This window comes from Balaenoptera acutorostrata, chromosome 9 (assembly GCF_949987535.1).
Source record: "Balaenoptera acutorostrata chromosome 9, mBalAcu1.1, whole genome shotgun sequence".
Classification (NCBI taxonomy): Eukaryota; Metazoa; Chordata; class Mammalia; order Artiodactyla; family Balaenopteridae; genus Balaenoptera; species Balaenoptera acutorostrata.
Genome location: NC_080072.1, coordinates 13,239,782 through 13,254,362, shown reverse-complemented (window position 1 = coordinate 13,254,362; position 14,581 = coordinate 13,239,782). Strand labels below are relative to the sequence as shown.

General features: G+C 34.5%; 1 protein-coding gene across 1 annotated transcript; it reads left to right on the top strand.

Annotated features, from left to right (window-relative positions):
- Positions 1–3,995: 3,995 nt before the first annotated feature.
- On the top strand, positions 3,996–14,581 carry LOC103008174 (olfactory receptor 8H3-like). The gene is made up of 2 exons (XM_007181243.2): positions 3,996–4,569; positions 14,220–14,581. Exons 1-2 carry the CDS (start codon positions 3,996–3,998, stop codon positions 14,579–14,581), a joined length of 936 nt encoding a protein of 311 aa, XP_007181305.2.

The following is a 14,581-nucleotide window of genomic DNA, read 5'->3' as shown; positions in this document are numbered from 1 at the left end:
AAAATGATAAATTGTACTTTATCACATTTAAAATCTGCTTCATGAGAGACACTGTTGAGAGAATGAGCAAACCACAGACTTATACAAAATATTTGCTTAGACAGCTATGTGATAAAGAACATGAATCCATGTGTCTTTCTGAATTATGGTTTTCTCAGTGTATATGCCCATGGTGGGATTGCTGGGTTGTATGGTAATTCTATTTTTAGTTTTTTAAGGAACCTCCATACTGGTCTCCATAGTGGCTGTATCAATTTACATTCCCACCAACAGTGCAAGAGGGTTCCCTTTTCTCCACACCCTCTCCAGCATTTATTGTTTGTAGATTTTTTGATGATGGCCATTCTGACAGGTGTGAGGTGATACCTCATTGTAGTTTTGATTTGCATTTCTCTAATAATTAGTGATGTTGAGCATCTTTTCATGTGCCTCTTGGCCAACTGTATGTCTTCTTTGGAGAAATGTCTATTTATATCTTCCACCCATTTTTTGATTGGGTCCTTTGTTTTTTTGATATTGAGCTGCAAAAAGACACATGCACCCCAATGTTCATTGCAGCACTATTTACAATAGCCAGGTCATGGAAGCAACCTAAATGTCCATCGACAGAGGAATGGATAAAGAAGATGTGGTACATATATACAATGGAATATTACTCAACCATAAAAGGGAATGAAATTAGGTCATTTGTAGAGACGTGGACGGGCTGAGAGACTGTCATTCAGAGTGAAGTGAAGTCAGAAAGAGAAAAACAGATATCGTATATTAACGCGTACATCGGGAATCTAGAAAAATGGTACAGAAAAACTTGTTTGCAAGGCAGAAATAGAGACACAGATGTAGAGAACAAATGTATGGACACCAAGGGGGAAAGGGGGGTGTGTGGAAAGAATTGGGAGATTGGGATTGACATATATACACTAATATGTATAAAATAGATAACTAATGAGAACCTGCTGTATAGCACAGGGAACTCTACTCAATGCTCTGTGGTGACCTAAATGGGAAGGAAATTCAAAAAAGAGGGGATATATTTATATGTATAGCTGATTCACTTTGCTGTACTGTAGAAACTAACACAACATTGTAAAGCAAATATACTCCAATAAAAATTTTTAAGAAGTGAATACATCCCATAGAAAATACAGGCAGGAAAACTGAAGAAAGGAGGAATATATAGATGAAGAAAGCAGAACATTCATATGTTTTGATCCTCCAAACACGAAAACTAAGCCAAAGAAACAGAAAAGATATCGTCATAATCAAGATTTTTTCCCCTGAAATGAAAGATTTGAAACTTCCTAATAAATGGATATAATGTGTTCTAAGTCAGCAAAGAATGATGAGTATTATTTATTAAAGTCAATGTTTCTTTATTTACTAAAGTTAAAATTTCTTTATACAATTTAAAGAAACAAATTTCTTTAAGATGTATGTTGTTTCTTATCTTGCCATAAAATATGATAATATATGCACTTTATTTCACACCTGTTTTAGCAGCATTAACTTTTGATGAGTAGAATTGCCCTTTTAAAGTTCATCAAAGATACTATAAATATTAATATAAAAGTAGCTCCTTTACACAAACCAACAAATTATCTCCTGAAATTCTAGTGTATGAGCAGACTTTCCTGTAAGAGTCACTTTTAAATGTACATGAAAATTGGTTTAATTATCATGAATTAATGAAAGATTCACAAGAATATTTTAATCTGATTCTCAGTCTATCCCTTTTTAAGAGTTTTCCTTTGGGGCTTCCCTGGTGGCGCAGTGGTTGAGAATCTGCCTGCCAATGCAGGGGACACAGGTTCGAGCTCTGGTCTGGGAAGATCCCACATGCCACGGAGCAACTAGGCCCGTGAGCCACAACTGAGCCTGCGCGTCTGGAGCCTGTGCTCCGCAACAAGAGAGGCCACGATAGTGAGAGGCCCGTGGACTGCGATGAAGAGTGGCCCCCGCTCGCCGCAACTAGAGAAAGCCCTCGCACAGAAACGAAGACCCAACACAGCCAAAAATAAATAAATAAATTTATAAATTTATAAAAAAAAAAAAAAGTTTTCCTTTGTTTCCTCATCTTGGATAAATACATTCAATAAAATTCTTAACATCTGAGGAAGATTTCATTAGAATGAAGATGTTCATGGGGTATCAGTCAATGCACAACACATGAATTATGGGTTTTATGAAAGGCTAGTATCACATTGGTCAGTGTGTCATGAAATTGTAGTTATAAAATGAGGGTGGATGCTGAATATGCAGTATGATACTAATTATGCAAATCTAAATGTATAAAAATAAGCATTCTATAAACAACAAATAATTAGGAGAAATTTATCAAAATGTTACAACAGTTTTGATTATTTTTACATTGTTCTTTGAATTTTATTATATTTTCATTTTCTTTCTAATGAACATATTTACTCCTATAATAGTGTCACACATTTAAAAATAAAAGTTTCATTGTGAAGCATGTCTGATTCCATCCCTGATGGTTTCAGTCACAGACTAAGTATTTCTCTAGAAATAGTTTCTCTACCACTCCAGGCATCAATTTAGAGCATCACAAAGGAACACCAAACCATTAGGCTCTTCATTGTGTGGCTTCTAGAGGAAAAGATGACTAGCTTCTCAAAATCTAGTATAGCTGCAATTAGTCCTTGAACTTTTGTTCTTGGAGACAAGCCAAGTAATCTTCCTTGGAAATTAGTCCACTGGGATGACAAAATGTTGTATTATCATCAATCCCCAGTATATGAAGTACCCTGAAATTATCAGGATGAGAGGCAAGGCATACTCGGCTCCGCTTAAGTGTGTACACAGTGGATCCCTGATACTCTTCTAAGACAAAACTTCCTGGCAAATTTTACATTTGATTGGGAGCTGAACAAAATTTCTAAGTTGATTTATTTTTCCCTCAGAATAAAACAAAATGAATACTCTAAAATTTAAAGAGAACTTATGCCAAAGAAAAATATTATATCACAGAAATTTTCGACTGAAATGGTCTTCATATTTTATTTGTGAGCAAAATTTGAGATTGACATACTTCTAGACACATTATATGGGTAGAAAGTGTTTTTTCACCAACTTTGGCTCCTGGTAAGTATTATTCTCAAAATTAGAAGGTTTTAGTTAGGATCAAATAAAATGGGGACATTATCAGAAAAATATGCATACAGGTATCATTTAGACCTTACCCTAAGTAATGCCAGGATTTGTGGAAACAGAAATACAGAGTTGATGTAATCAGGGTCTACAAGCAATGTGCATATTTCAGAAAAATAATTTTGGAAGAAATCTGATTTTGAATGGTCAAGTTAGGAAAACATATCTTTTTTAAATTAGTACTAACATGTGGTCTATCATTTTAATACACCCTACTAAAGTCCACTTGTTGAAATTTATTTGTCATTAGTATTATATACTATTAGAAATGAAAGAACAGCACATGGTGTACTAAAACTATTCTTCTATCATTGTTTTTTATATATCTAGTATTTTTTTCCTCGGGTTTGTTAAAATTAATTATAAATAGGAATATAGTATTATGGACATGCTCTCTGGAGTCAATCTATCTTGGTAGAATTACAGAGCCAGTATTTAGTAGGTCTAACACTGGATAAGTTACCTAAATTCTCTGTGCCCTTTTTCACATATGAAAAATGTGGCTAATAGTACTAATTATGGTATAATAATCTCATGGGTATTAAATGCATTAAAAACGGGAAGCATTTAGAACAGTGTCAGGCTTATTCTAATTCTTCATTATATTAGCTTTTGTTATACCCAAATGTCAACTTGTACCTATTTCTATATTTGGCAATCAAATTAAGATTTTTCTCTTCATACAGTATACACACTTCATTATTATCACTTTCTAGAAACATAAACTAATATAAATATGTCATGTCAGGCATAGAAACACAAATCTTCTTGAAGTAATTCCTGCTAAGTATCAACTTTGATTTCTCAACAGTTTAGAGCATTTGAACACTATGGGTAGAAGGAATAGCACACATGTGTCTGACTTCATCCTCATGGGACTGACAGATTCTGAAGAGATCCAGCTGGTCCTCTTTACGTTATTTCTCCTGATATACCTGATCACTGTGTTGCTGAATGCAGGGATGATGTTGATAATCCACCTGGATCTCCAGCTTCACACCCCCATGTATTTTTTCCTCAGTCACCTGTCATTTCTTGACCTCAGTTACTCAACCGTCATCACCCCTAAAACCTTACAAAACTTACTGACTTCCACCAAGTATATTTCATACCTGAACTGCTTCACCCAGATGAATTGCTTTATCTTCTTGGGTGCCACTGAATGTTTTCTTCTCTCCTCAATGGCTTATGATCGCTATGTAGCTATCTGCAATCCTCTGCATTACCCAGTGGTTATGTCCACAAGACGCTGCTGCTCCCTAGTCTTTGGATCCTATTTTATTGGCTTCATGGACTCCTTTGTCAATGTGCTTTGCATGAGCAGATTGGATTTCTGCGACTCCAATATAATCCATCACTTTTTCTGTGAAACACCCCCAATTTTAGCCCTGTCCTGCACTGACACACAGGACATTGAAATCACAATATCCATTTTCGCTGGCTCCACCCTAGTGGTGTCTCTTATCACAATATCTGTGTCCTATGTGTCCATCCTGTCTACTATCCTGAAAATTACTTCCACTTCAGGGAAGCGAAAAGCCTTCTCTACTTGTGCCTCCCATCTGCTGGGAGTTACCATCTTTTATAGCACTTTGATTTTTACTTATTTAAAACCAAGTAAGTACTACTCCTTGAGAAAGGATCAAGTGGCTTCTGTTTTTTATACTATTGTCATCCCCATGCTGAATCCACTTTTATATAGTCTTCGAAACAAAGAAGTAAAAAAGGCTCTCATTAGAGTCACGCAGAAGGGAAAGAGCTCCAAGCATAAAATAAGACTGAAGCTAAATTTTTAAGCTCATCTTTTCTTTTTTTTCTTCCCTATAGTGTATTTCCTTGCTCTTTCTCCAGAAACAAATTTATTTATTTATTTATTTATTTATTTATTTATTTATTTATTTATTCTCTTAAACCATCCTTTGCTTGACCAAATATGATCTTTGGCATTTCAAAGACTATGCCTTTAGAAATACACATTGTAATTGTAATCCATGAAATATGTTAAATCCATGGTCCAAATATATATGTTTTTAAAGGCAACTGATTTGCAAAATGCAAAGGTACAGTTGTCACATTTAAAACTATATCGTACTAAATCCCATGCATAATCTAACTTCAGAAATTGTTATGCTTGAAAAGAGCTCCATTTTGGGAACAATGATACCAGTTTCAGAAACCATTTCATTTAATTTGTGGAGAAGCAACATAGCAGAGTGATTAAGAGCACTTACTTTGGAACCAAACACTCCAGGATTTGGACCCTAGCTACCCTTTTAGCTGTATAACCCTTTAAAAAATCACTGAAACTTTAAGCCTCAAGTTTCTTCAACTGCACAAGATAAATAACAGTTGCAGGTCCATAGTGTTATTGTAAAGATTAAGTCAGATAATGGACGTGAAGCATTTAAGGCAGTCCTAATGAAAGCTGGCCATTATCGTTAGAAGATTCACATTCCTGCAGTAGTTTTAGTGTATGATGGCTTTTTATTAAAGAATATTCACTTGTGATTTATAAATTTCTTTTGGTTGATTTAAAGGACAAACACAAACAGCTAAGGAAAAAGTCAGCACTTCACAATTTTGGTTTAGAATGGAATATGTTTATATTGGAGAAAGTTTGAAAACATGGAAAAATTTAAGAAAATACAAATGCCCTAAAAGTTATTAACAGCTTTGTATGTGTCCTTCCAGATTGATAGTTATGTATTTATGTATATATTATATACATGAGCAATATTTCTGTCATTTCCTATGTCCTTTTTTGCAGCTTTCTGTGTACACTTACAAGTTTAACATTTGATTATTCCTTTGTCATTGAAATTTAAGGTGAATGTGTTTTTGGTACATGGGGAAAATTGAGACTCTCGTTTTGCAATGCTTTGAACATGAAATGTTTGTAAATTCATCAGGTTAAAAATCTGCATGCAGTGATAGCTCCTGGGGGCTCTCTGAAAACATTTAAAAACCCTACCTTTCTGTGACATGTCAGGAACCTTCAGTAAACTGCCTTATTGTTGAAATTCTGTGTATTTCAGAACATCATTACCGTTCTCCTGATTTCTATAGGTTTGTTATGATCATTAAAAATAAACTCTTGAATTAATTGCTTGACTCATTTGTTTTAAAGGGTTTAACAGAGACAAGTTGTTCAGCTACTACCTTACAATGAATTCAGATGTGGCAATCCACAAACTTTAGTCAGGTAGAGAGCTAAAATTTATTTTAAAATTATTCTTGTACATAATCTTAGTTTGCAATTTTAATTTTCTCTGCTATTTAAAGGTCATTTAAGAATATATTTTTCATTTTCCAAGTATTTCATTTTTTTTGTTTAAACTTTAGTAACTAGGTAGTTTTTATTCAAAAAATAATGATTATAAAAAAATTTATTTTTTGAAATTTAGATTGTTTTCTCTTCAAAACTATGTATGATTATTTTTCTTACAAATGTTTTAAATGTTAAAAATTAGATGCAGAAGTACAGACTTTCTTTTAGGAGTTAAAAGTTGAAATTATTTTTACTAATTCAAAATTGTCAACAAATTTACTCAAGTTTTTAAAATAAGCATTATTTTCCAATACTTCATTTATTTAAAAAATTCCCTTATCATATATGAATGCCATTTGAAATTATTATGATTTTTTATTCTGATATCCATGTTTCCTACAATCTATATTTACAGCTATTGCTATATGTTTTTGCTTCCAGTGGTTTAATAATATACGTTTTTTAAAAATGTGTCAACTCTTTTTTTTTTTTTAATTTTATTTATTTTTGGCTGTGTTGGGTCTTCGTTGCTGTGCGCCGTCTTTCTCTAGTTGCGGCGAGCTGGGGTTACTCTTCACTCTAGTGCGCAGGCTTCTCATTGCAGTGGCTTCTCTTGTTGCGGAGCACGGGCTCTAGAGCACAGGCTCGGTAGTTGTGGCGCACGGGTTTAGTTGCTCCACAGCATGTGGGATCTTGCCGGACCAGGGCTCAAACCCATGTCCCCTGCATTGGCAGGCGGATTCTGAACCACTGCGCCACCAGGGAAGCCCAATAATATACTATTTTTGGCTCCTCTCTCATCTTTTATAAGCATATGTCATTTCCTATATTAATGGGCTTTTCATTTTTCTAGTCTTTTTTACAAACTTTGTTTTTACCATTCTTTCATTTCTAGTTCTATGATTAGTAAATGTACCCTGTTGGTTTGTGTTGGCAAATATGGTCAACAGGTTCTATGTTTTTTGTGGACAACACTTAACTTGGAAAAATTATAATTAAAGTAAACTAAACTCTAATTAAATTAAGGCTACCTATTCTTCTACAATACAGTTTGGAAACCATTTATGTACTATCATTACACATGTGTAATATAATCTACGGGGAATATAAAAGATTTAGACTTTTGCATTTGCCCTGAACATTCCTTGTTATATTAGTCCATTTTGTACTTTATGTAAAATGTGGTCTGAAGTAATTTAAAATGTAATATGCTTTATTATGATGCCATGCCAAAATGCTACTTATCAACTCATGATAGAGGAAATAACACAAGAATAGAACATGCCCAAAACATAAACAGCTGTGTTTACTTCCCAATAATTGATTGCTATAATGGTGATAACATATTTTGCTAAGCACTTACCATGTGCCAGTCAACATTTAAGCAGCTTTAGATATAGAACGAAAACAATTGATCTTCACAAGGTAACTTTCAGGTAGGTACCAGCAATATCTACATGTTTTCTCAAGTCTTTCTACCTATTCAGACAAAGTCTTAAAAGGAATCCTGAAATTTTCTCTTTATCTCACATACCTTACATCCAATCTATCAGCATATTATGTTGATTCAAAATACAGAATATGTTTGGAGTCTGACTACTTCTCAACATTTTTTCTGCTACCATCCTGACCCAAAAATCCATCATCTCAGTCTTAAAATTATTGCTGCAGCCTCCTGGCTTTTCTCTGGTTGGCCATATCCCTCTTGAATCTAAGTGTCAATATAAGAGCCAGAGCAATACTGTTAAACAATAAGTTGGATTATATCACTTTCTTCACAAATCCTACAAGACTTCTCATCATACTAACAGTGAAAATGAAAACCTTCATAAGGGCCCACTGGTCCACAATGACTTTGTCCCCACTCCTACCTCTATGAACTCATTCCTTCCTATTCTATCACTCATACTCACTTTGATTAGACCACATGACACCCTAACTCTTCTGTACACATTAGTCCTGACACTACCTGGAATTTTTCTATTTCCTCATTCTGAAACTTCCTTTTCATAGACAGCTGCATGCTTTTTCCTTATTCTATTCTTAATAAAAACATCCTTACCATCGGATTTAAAAACTGTACCTGTTCCCTCCCCCCTTTTATGCCTCCTCTGTTTTCCATAGCAGTTATGTCTAGCTAACATTTTATATGTTTTGCTAAAGCATTTTGTGTCTTGTCTGCCTCCCCCAACACACTATCATGTAAGCTTAATGAGTGCAGGATTCTCGCTTACTTTGTCCAACATTGTATCCCCAGCGCCTAGATATATACCTCAATAAATGTATCTGAAGGTTGCAATTTACAGATCTTGAAACTGGAGACCACACAGATTAAATAACTGGGTTCATGGTCACTTCACTAGTTAAAGAACAAGTTCACATTTGAGCCCAGATAGTCTAACCCTAGTGTTCATATTCTTCATCAGACTCTCTGATACGACATTTTCTACCTGATTATACTATGATCATCAGAGATGAAAAAAATAGAATTCATTACTATATTAAAGAAAGCTTTAAATAAAATACCGGGGATTGTGGAAAGGTGTATATTTCTGGCAGATATTCTCTAGAAGTGCTGATAGAAGGCAACGTGATTTGGGCACTACTAGCTAAATCTTCTCCAACATACAGGCACAGTCCTATTCACAGAAGGAAAACTCCACAAAAGAAAGAAGAGTTTATCTGTTGATGATATTGTTCTCAGAAGAGAGTTTGTAATAGTCAGGGTACAGGCTATCCTGGTGTAACAATGGGATTCAGAAACAGAGTGGCTCAACGAAGAAAAAAGAAGCTTCCTTGGTTATAACCTTGCAGAGATTAGCTGACTAGGGTGTGAGGATGGTTCTTTTTCAGAGTAATCCTGGAAAATAGGTTTCTTCTGTGTTGTTGATCTGTTGTCTACCACATGTTGTCCTTTTCTGCATTGTTGAAAGAATTGATTTTTCTTTTTAATGCCTGGTACAATACACCAGTGAAACCATCTGGGCTTGGGCCTACCCTTCAGTATCAACCAAGTTCATTGAAAGCATAAATTCACTTAAGCACTTGCCTGAAAATGTTCATAAGCATTATGAAGGATAGCCAAAGAGTAGAAACAACCCAAATGGCAATCAGATGATGAATGAATAAATGAAATGTGATGTATCCATGCAATGGAGTATAGTATGGCAATAAAGAAGAAATGAAATACTTATACATCCTACACCATGGGTGGGTGAACTTTAAAAACATTATTTTAAGGAAATACCTTAGTTACAAAACACAACATACTATATGATGCAACTCACATGAAATATCCAGAATAGGCAAACTGATATACAGAAAGTTGATAGTAGTTCCTAGTTTTGGGGGGGAGAGTATGGAGAATAACTGCTAGCTGCTGCAAGGATTCTTTTAGGAGTGATGAACATATATAACCCTTTAAACATATTACACATCGTGAATTATACATTTTGAATATATAATATAATGCAGGTGAAATTTATGGTGTGTATATTATTTCTCAAGAGAGTTCCTACCTTTATATACCTCTAAACGTTATTTACATGAGATAAGGGGGAAAAGGTCATAGGAAAATTTTTTCAAAAGTGAACACATCCAAAAAAAGAAAAATACAGTCAGAAAAATATAAGAAAGGCAGAATATATAGATGAAGAAAGCAGAACATGCATATATTTTAATTCTCCAAAGATGAAAACCAAGCCAAAGAAACAGAAGAGTTATCACAAACTATACTCAAGATTTTTTCTCCTGAAATGAAAGGTGATTTGAAACTTCCCATAGGAAACATATAATGTGTTCTAAGTTAACAAAGAAAGATCAGTATTAAATTATTTATTAAAGTTAATATTTCTTTATGCAGATCCAGACCGAAAGATCTTGTTTCTTTTAAAGGTTAGCCAAGCACCCATATCAAGCTTATCAACAGTACTTCATGGCAGGATAAATGGAAACAAGCAACGAACAAAAGAAAAATATGAATATAAGTTTAAAGGCAGTCCAACAGAACTTCAACGACTTGTTAATCCAATATTTCTCATAATAGGAAATTAAGAGATAGCACCTAAAATGTGGGGATAACAGGGTTAATATAGCAGGAATTTTTAAAACTAAATATATTTCCAAAGTACAAAAACATTTTAGTAAACAAATAAACAAACTAGAAAAGAATAGCAAAATAGACTCATAGAAAGAAGAGGAAAAATATTTAAAGGAAGTAATAGACTAGAAAATCTAAACAGTAACTAATATTTACACAGAAAATGCTATCTCTGTTTATGTGTCCCTTAATTGAATTAAGTAAAATGGTTTTCACAGTTTCCAACCTATAATATTTATTCATCAAGGGAATATATATGAGGCACAATATGGGTGAGATATTGTTCTAGACTCTGGAATAGTGGCATTCTGAATTTCAGGCCAGTTCTCCTTTTATTACACATAGTGTTACAATGCAATTTGTCTTACAAGCTAAGATAACTAAGAACGTCTGAGTAAGAGATATATTTGTACTTTTATTAGATGTCTGATCATTTTATATCTCACCCAAGAAAAATAGCTTTTTTTCTGAATGTCCTTCAAGTATCTCAAACCCAGCATTTTAAAATAATCTTAGCAATGTCCCTGCACCCAATTTCTATTCTTATATTATTTTTTTCTGATTAAATATGCTTCCAATCAGTCACACCAGCTAAATCCCTAATTGCCAGCCTAGGTTCATCACTCTTACTTTATCCAAATATTTATTGGATTAAGTGTTGTCGCTCTGTCCCCAAATGCCCTTAAAATAAGTTTCCCCTTCTTTATTAATCATCATTGGTGCTGTCTCTGTTCAAGTCCCCATGTTCTCGGATCCTAACTATTGAAGTAGATTTCTGACTTATTCCATTGCAATTTGCCTAGTTTCCATTTAATATATCTTCACTTTTATCCTAGAACAAAGGTTGTGGTCATAATTCTTTTCCTAGTGCCATATATTTTCTCCTCTTTCAATAAGAAGTCCAAATTGCTTAGCCTGTTTACACTTATCTTTAGATTTTACATTTCCTCTTATTGCCTCTTCATTCCCCAACCCCATACTATAGATCATATATAGTAAATGTCTTATTTCTTCAAATTACTATGATGTAAATTCTTTTCTCCTTGCCCTTGCAAACATCTGTCATTTTGTTTAGAATCTTTTCTCTACAGTGCAGTAATGATTCTCAAAAACCAAGGGCAAGAATTCCTACCACTCCAGAGATGTTCTTGATAACTTTCTTGAGAAAATTGGATTATTTCCTGCATTGTTCTATCATTGCACATTGCATTGTGAAAATTAACTGTAAATATTTGTTTTTACTTCTAATTCCTCTTCTGGGCTGTTTATTCCTATAAGGAAAAGACTGCCTCATATTTAACTTCGTAGTTCTAGGATAACTGGAAAAGTGCTTATTACATAGTAGGTGCTCAATATTTACTAATTTAATAAATTGGTGAGTTAATTATTTCAAAGGATTGTTTTCTTACCTTTATGTCCTAGCATATTTGATATTGAAGAGTAAGTAAATTTTGAAAATAATTTAAAAGTTAGAAGTTTTTCTATTTAGTACAATTAAAAAACAAATAAACAAACAAACAAAAATTACAGCCACTTATTGGAGTCAGATTTTCAATAATATTTAAAGTGATGGTCATACAAATAGTAAACAATGATATAAAGAAGTGTTCTTCACACATAGTGATGAAATAAACATCTAATGAGATAACCTTTGATTGATCATGCTCTGTTAAATATGAAGCTTGATAAGATGTAAATGGTCAGTGTAGGCAAGGTTATGTTGAAACTGATGGTCAAGGACAATGCTCATGGAAGTTAAAATTTGGCAGACTGGTCCAGAAGGCCTCACACTAATATGTAGCAGAAAGGTGTAGTTTTGTCCTCCCAGTACGACCTCTGGTTATTTATCTAAAGAATAGAAATCAATGTGTATTCTGCATTACTTTTTAAAAATAAAGGAAAACTGTGATTAATGTGAAAGTCCAACAGTGGAAGAAACAGTTTAATAAATGTGGATGTATTGATATAATAGATTATTATAAGGCCATTTATATTGAGAGCAGGGAATATTGACTGAATACCTAGTATAATCTCATTATCATGCAAGATATTTTATATGTGTTATTTAATTTAATCCTCACAAACGCATGAGGCAGGTACCACTATTGTCACTTTGCAGACAAGGACACTGAGGATCAAAGAGATTAAGACATTTTCAGATGGTCATAAAGCTAGTAAATGATATTTCTGGAAACAAACTCAAAATTATGGTTCCCAAATCTAAACATTTTTAACCACAGCATAGAGTCTTCATCTGAAAAGTTATGATTACAAAGACTTAAAATTTAAAAGCATTAAAATATTAAAGATTTGTCACATATTCTTAAGGGCAAAATACAAATGCACCCATGAAAATAGAATATGATGTCCAGATCCTGGTTCCCAAATGCCACCCTCTCATAAAATATAGCAGGGATCCTTGGAGAAGTGGTTGTTTCTAGAGCTGAGTCCATGAAAGTATAAGATGAACCTGGAGTACATTGTGCTGCCAGGATGTAAGAAGTGAAAACAAAACAAACAGGCAAAAAAGGACAAGAGCATGGCGAAAAGCAAAGCACCAGGAGCTAACTGAATGATGGTTTTGTTAGCAAAACTAGAATAACTTGAGCAACTAATCAAATAATAATCCCAGAGAAAGAAATAAGTATCAATGTGTGCATATTAGTATAAGTAACTAGCTAACTAACTAAATACATGAGGAAGAAAGAATTGTTCGTTACAGAATAACTACAATTAAAATATATTGAAAGAATAAAGGGAAATGGAAATTTAGAAAACAACATAGCAGTCATCAGTAGAGGCAACATATTGATGGAAGCCAAAAGGTATAAATGAAATATATACAAAATCTAAATTTTCTTCCATATTCATAATAAACATATATATGTATACATATATATGTAATATACATAGGTACACATATATGTATATTATGTATATGGAAGAAAATAATATATATATACGACGAAGTAAAAATTGTAACTTTACAGTAAAGAAGTCTGGGGGCTTCCCTGGTGGCGCAGTGGTTGAGAATCTGCCTGCCAGTGCAGGGGACACGGGTTCAAGCCCTGGTCTGGGAAGATCCCACATGCCGCGGAGCAGCTAGGCCTGTGAGACACAATTACTGAGCCTGCGCGTCTGGAGCCTGTGCTCTGCAACAAGAGAGGCCGCGATAGTGAGAGGCCCGCGCACCGCGATTAAGAGTGGCCCCCGCTTGCCACAACTAGAGAAAGCCCTCGCACAGAAACGAAGACCCAACACAGCCAAAAAGAAAGAAAGAAAGAAAGAAAGAAAGAAGTCTGGCAGACACTAATTAAGTTACCAAATTTAACATCACTAATAATATCACTTAACAACATCATGTGTCCTCTGATAATATGAAAAGGGCATACGTATCGTCTCACTGGTACTTTTTCCCGTAATGAATAACTTCAAGTTAATCAGGAGCAAACACCAGGCTAACTTAAATTGAGAGACATCCTGTAAAATACCTGGCTAGTAATCTTGAAAAGTATCACAGTCATGAAAGAGAAGGAAAGAAAATAGGGCAGTCACAAATTGCAGAAGATAGGCTTCACCAGTTCTCTGGTATACATCTGTGTGATCAGCAGTTTGGCATTCTGTTATGTCAGCATCAAACATTTTTCTGTGACACCACAGCTCTTTTGGTGCTTTCCTGCGTGCATGCATTCAGCACAGAAATGGTGATCTTCGTTTTAGCCGGGTTCACCCTGCTTAGTTCTCTCTTCCTCACCACAATCACCTACATTGCCATCATCTCAGCCATCCTGAAGATCCAGTCTGCAGCAGGCAGACAGAAAGCCTTTTCCACCTGTGCCTCCCACCTCATGGGGGTGACCATCTTCTATGGGTCCCTGATTTTCACATATTTGCAGCCTGATAACACATCATCCCTGACCCAGACACAGGTGGCAACTGTATTCTATACCACTGTCATTCCAATGCTGAATCCACGTATCTGTAGTGTGAGGAACAAAGACATAAAAAATACTCTCCCGAGACTCATACATAGAAAACTGTTTCCATGA

What these genes read in the sequence shown, in the direction of transcription:
- LOC103008174 (XM_007181243.2), top strand. Translation starts at nt 3,996, where the DNA reads ATGGGTAGAAGGAATAGCACACATGTGTCTGACTTCATCCTCATGGGA. An exon ending in AGCCCTGTCCTGCACTGACA is followed by an intron (nt 4,570 to 14,219) that starts CACAGGACATTG and finishes CCTGCGTGCATG; the next exon opens with CATTCAGCACAGAAATGGTG.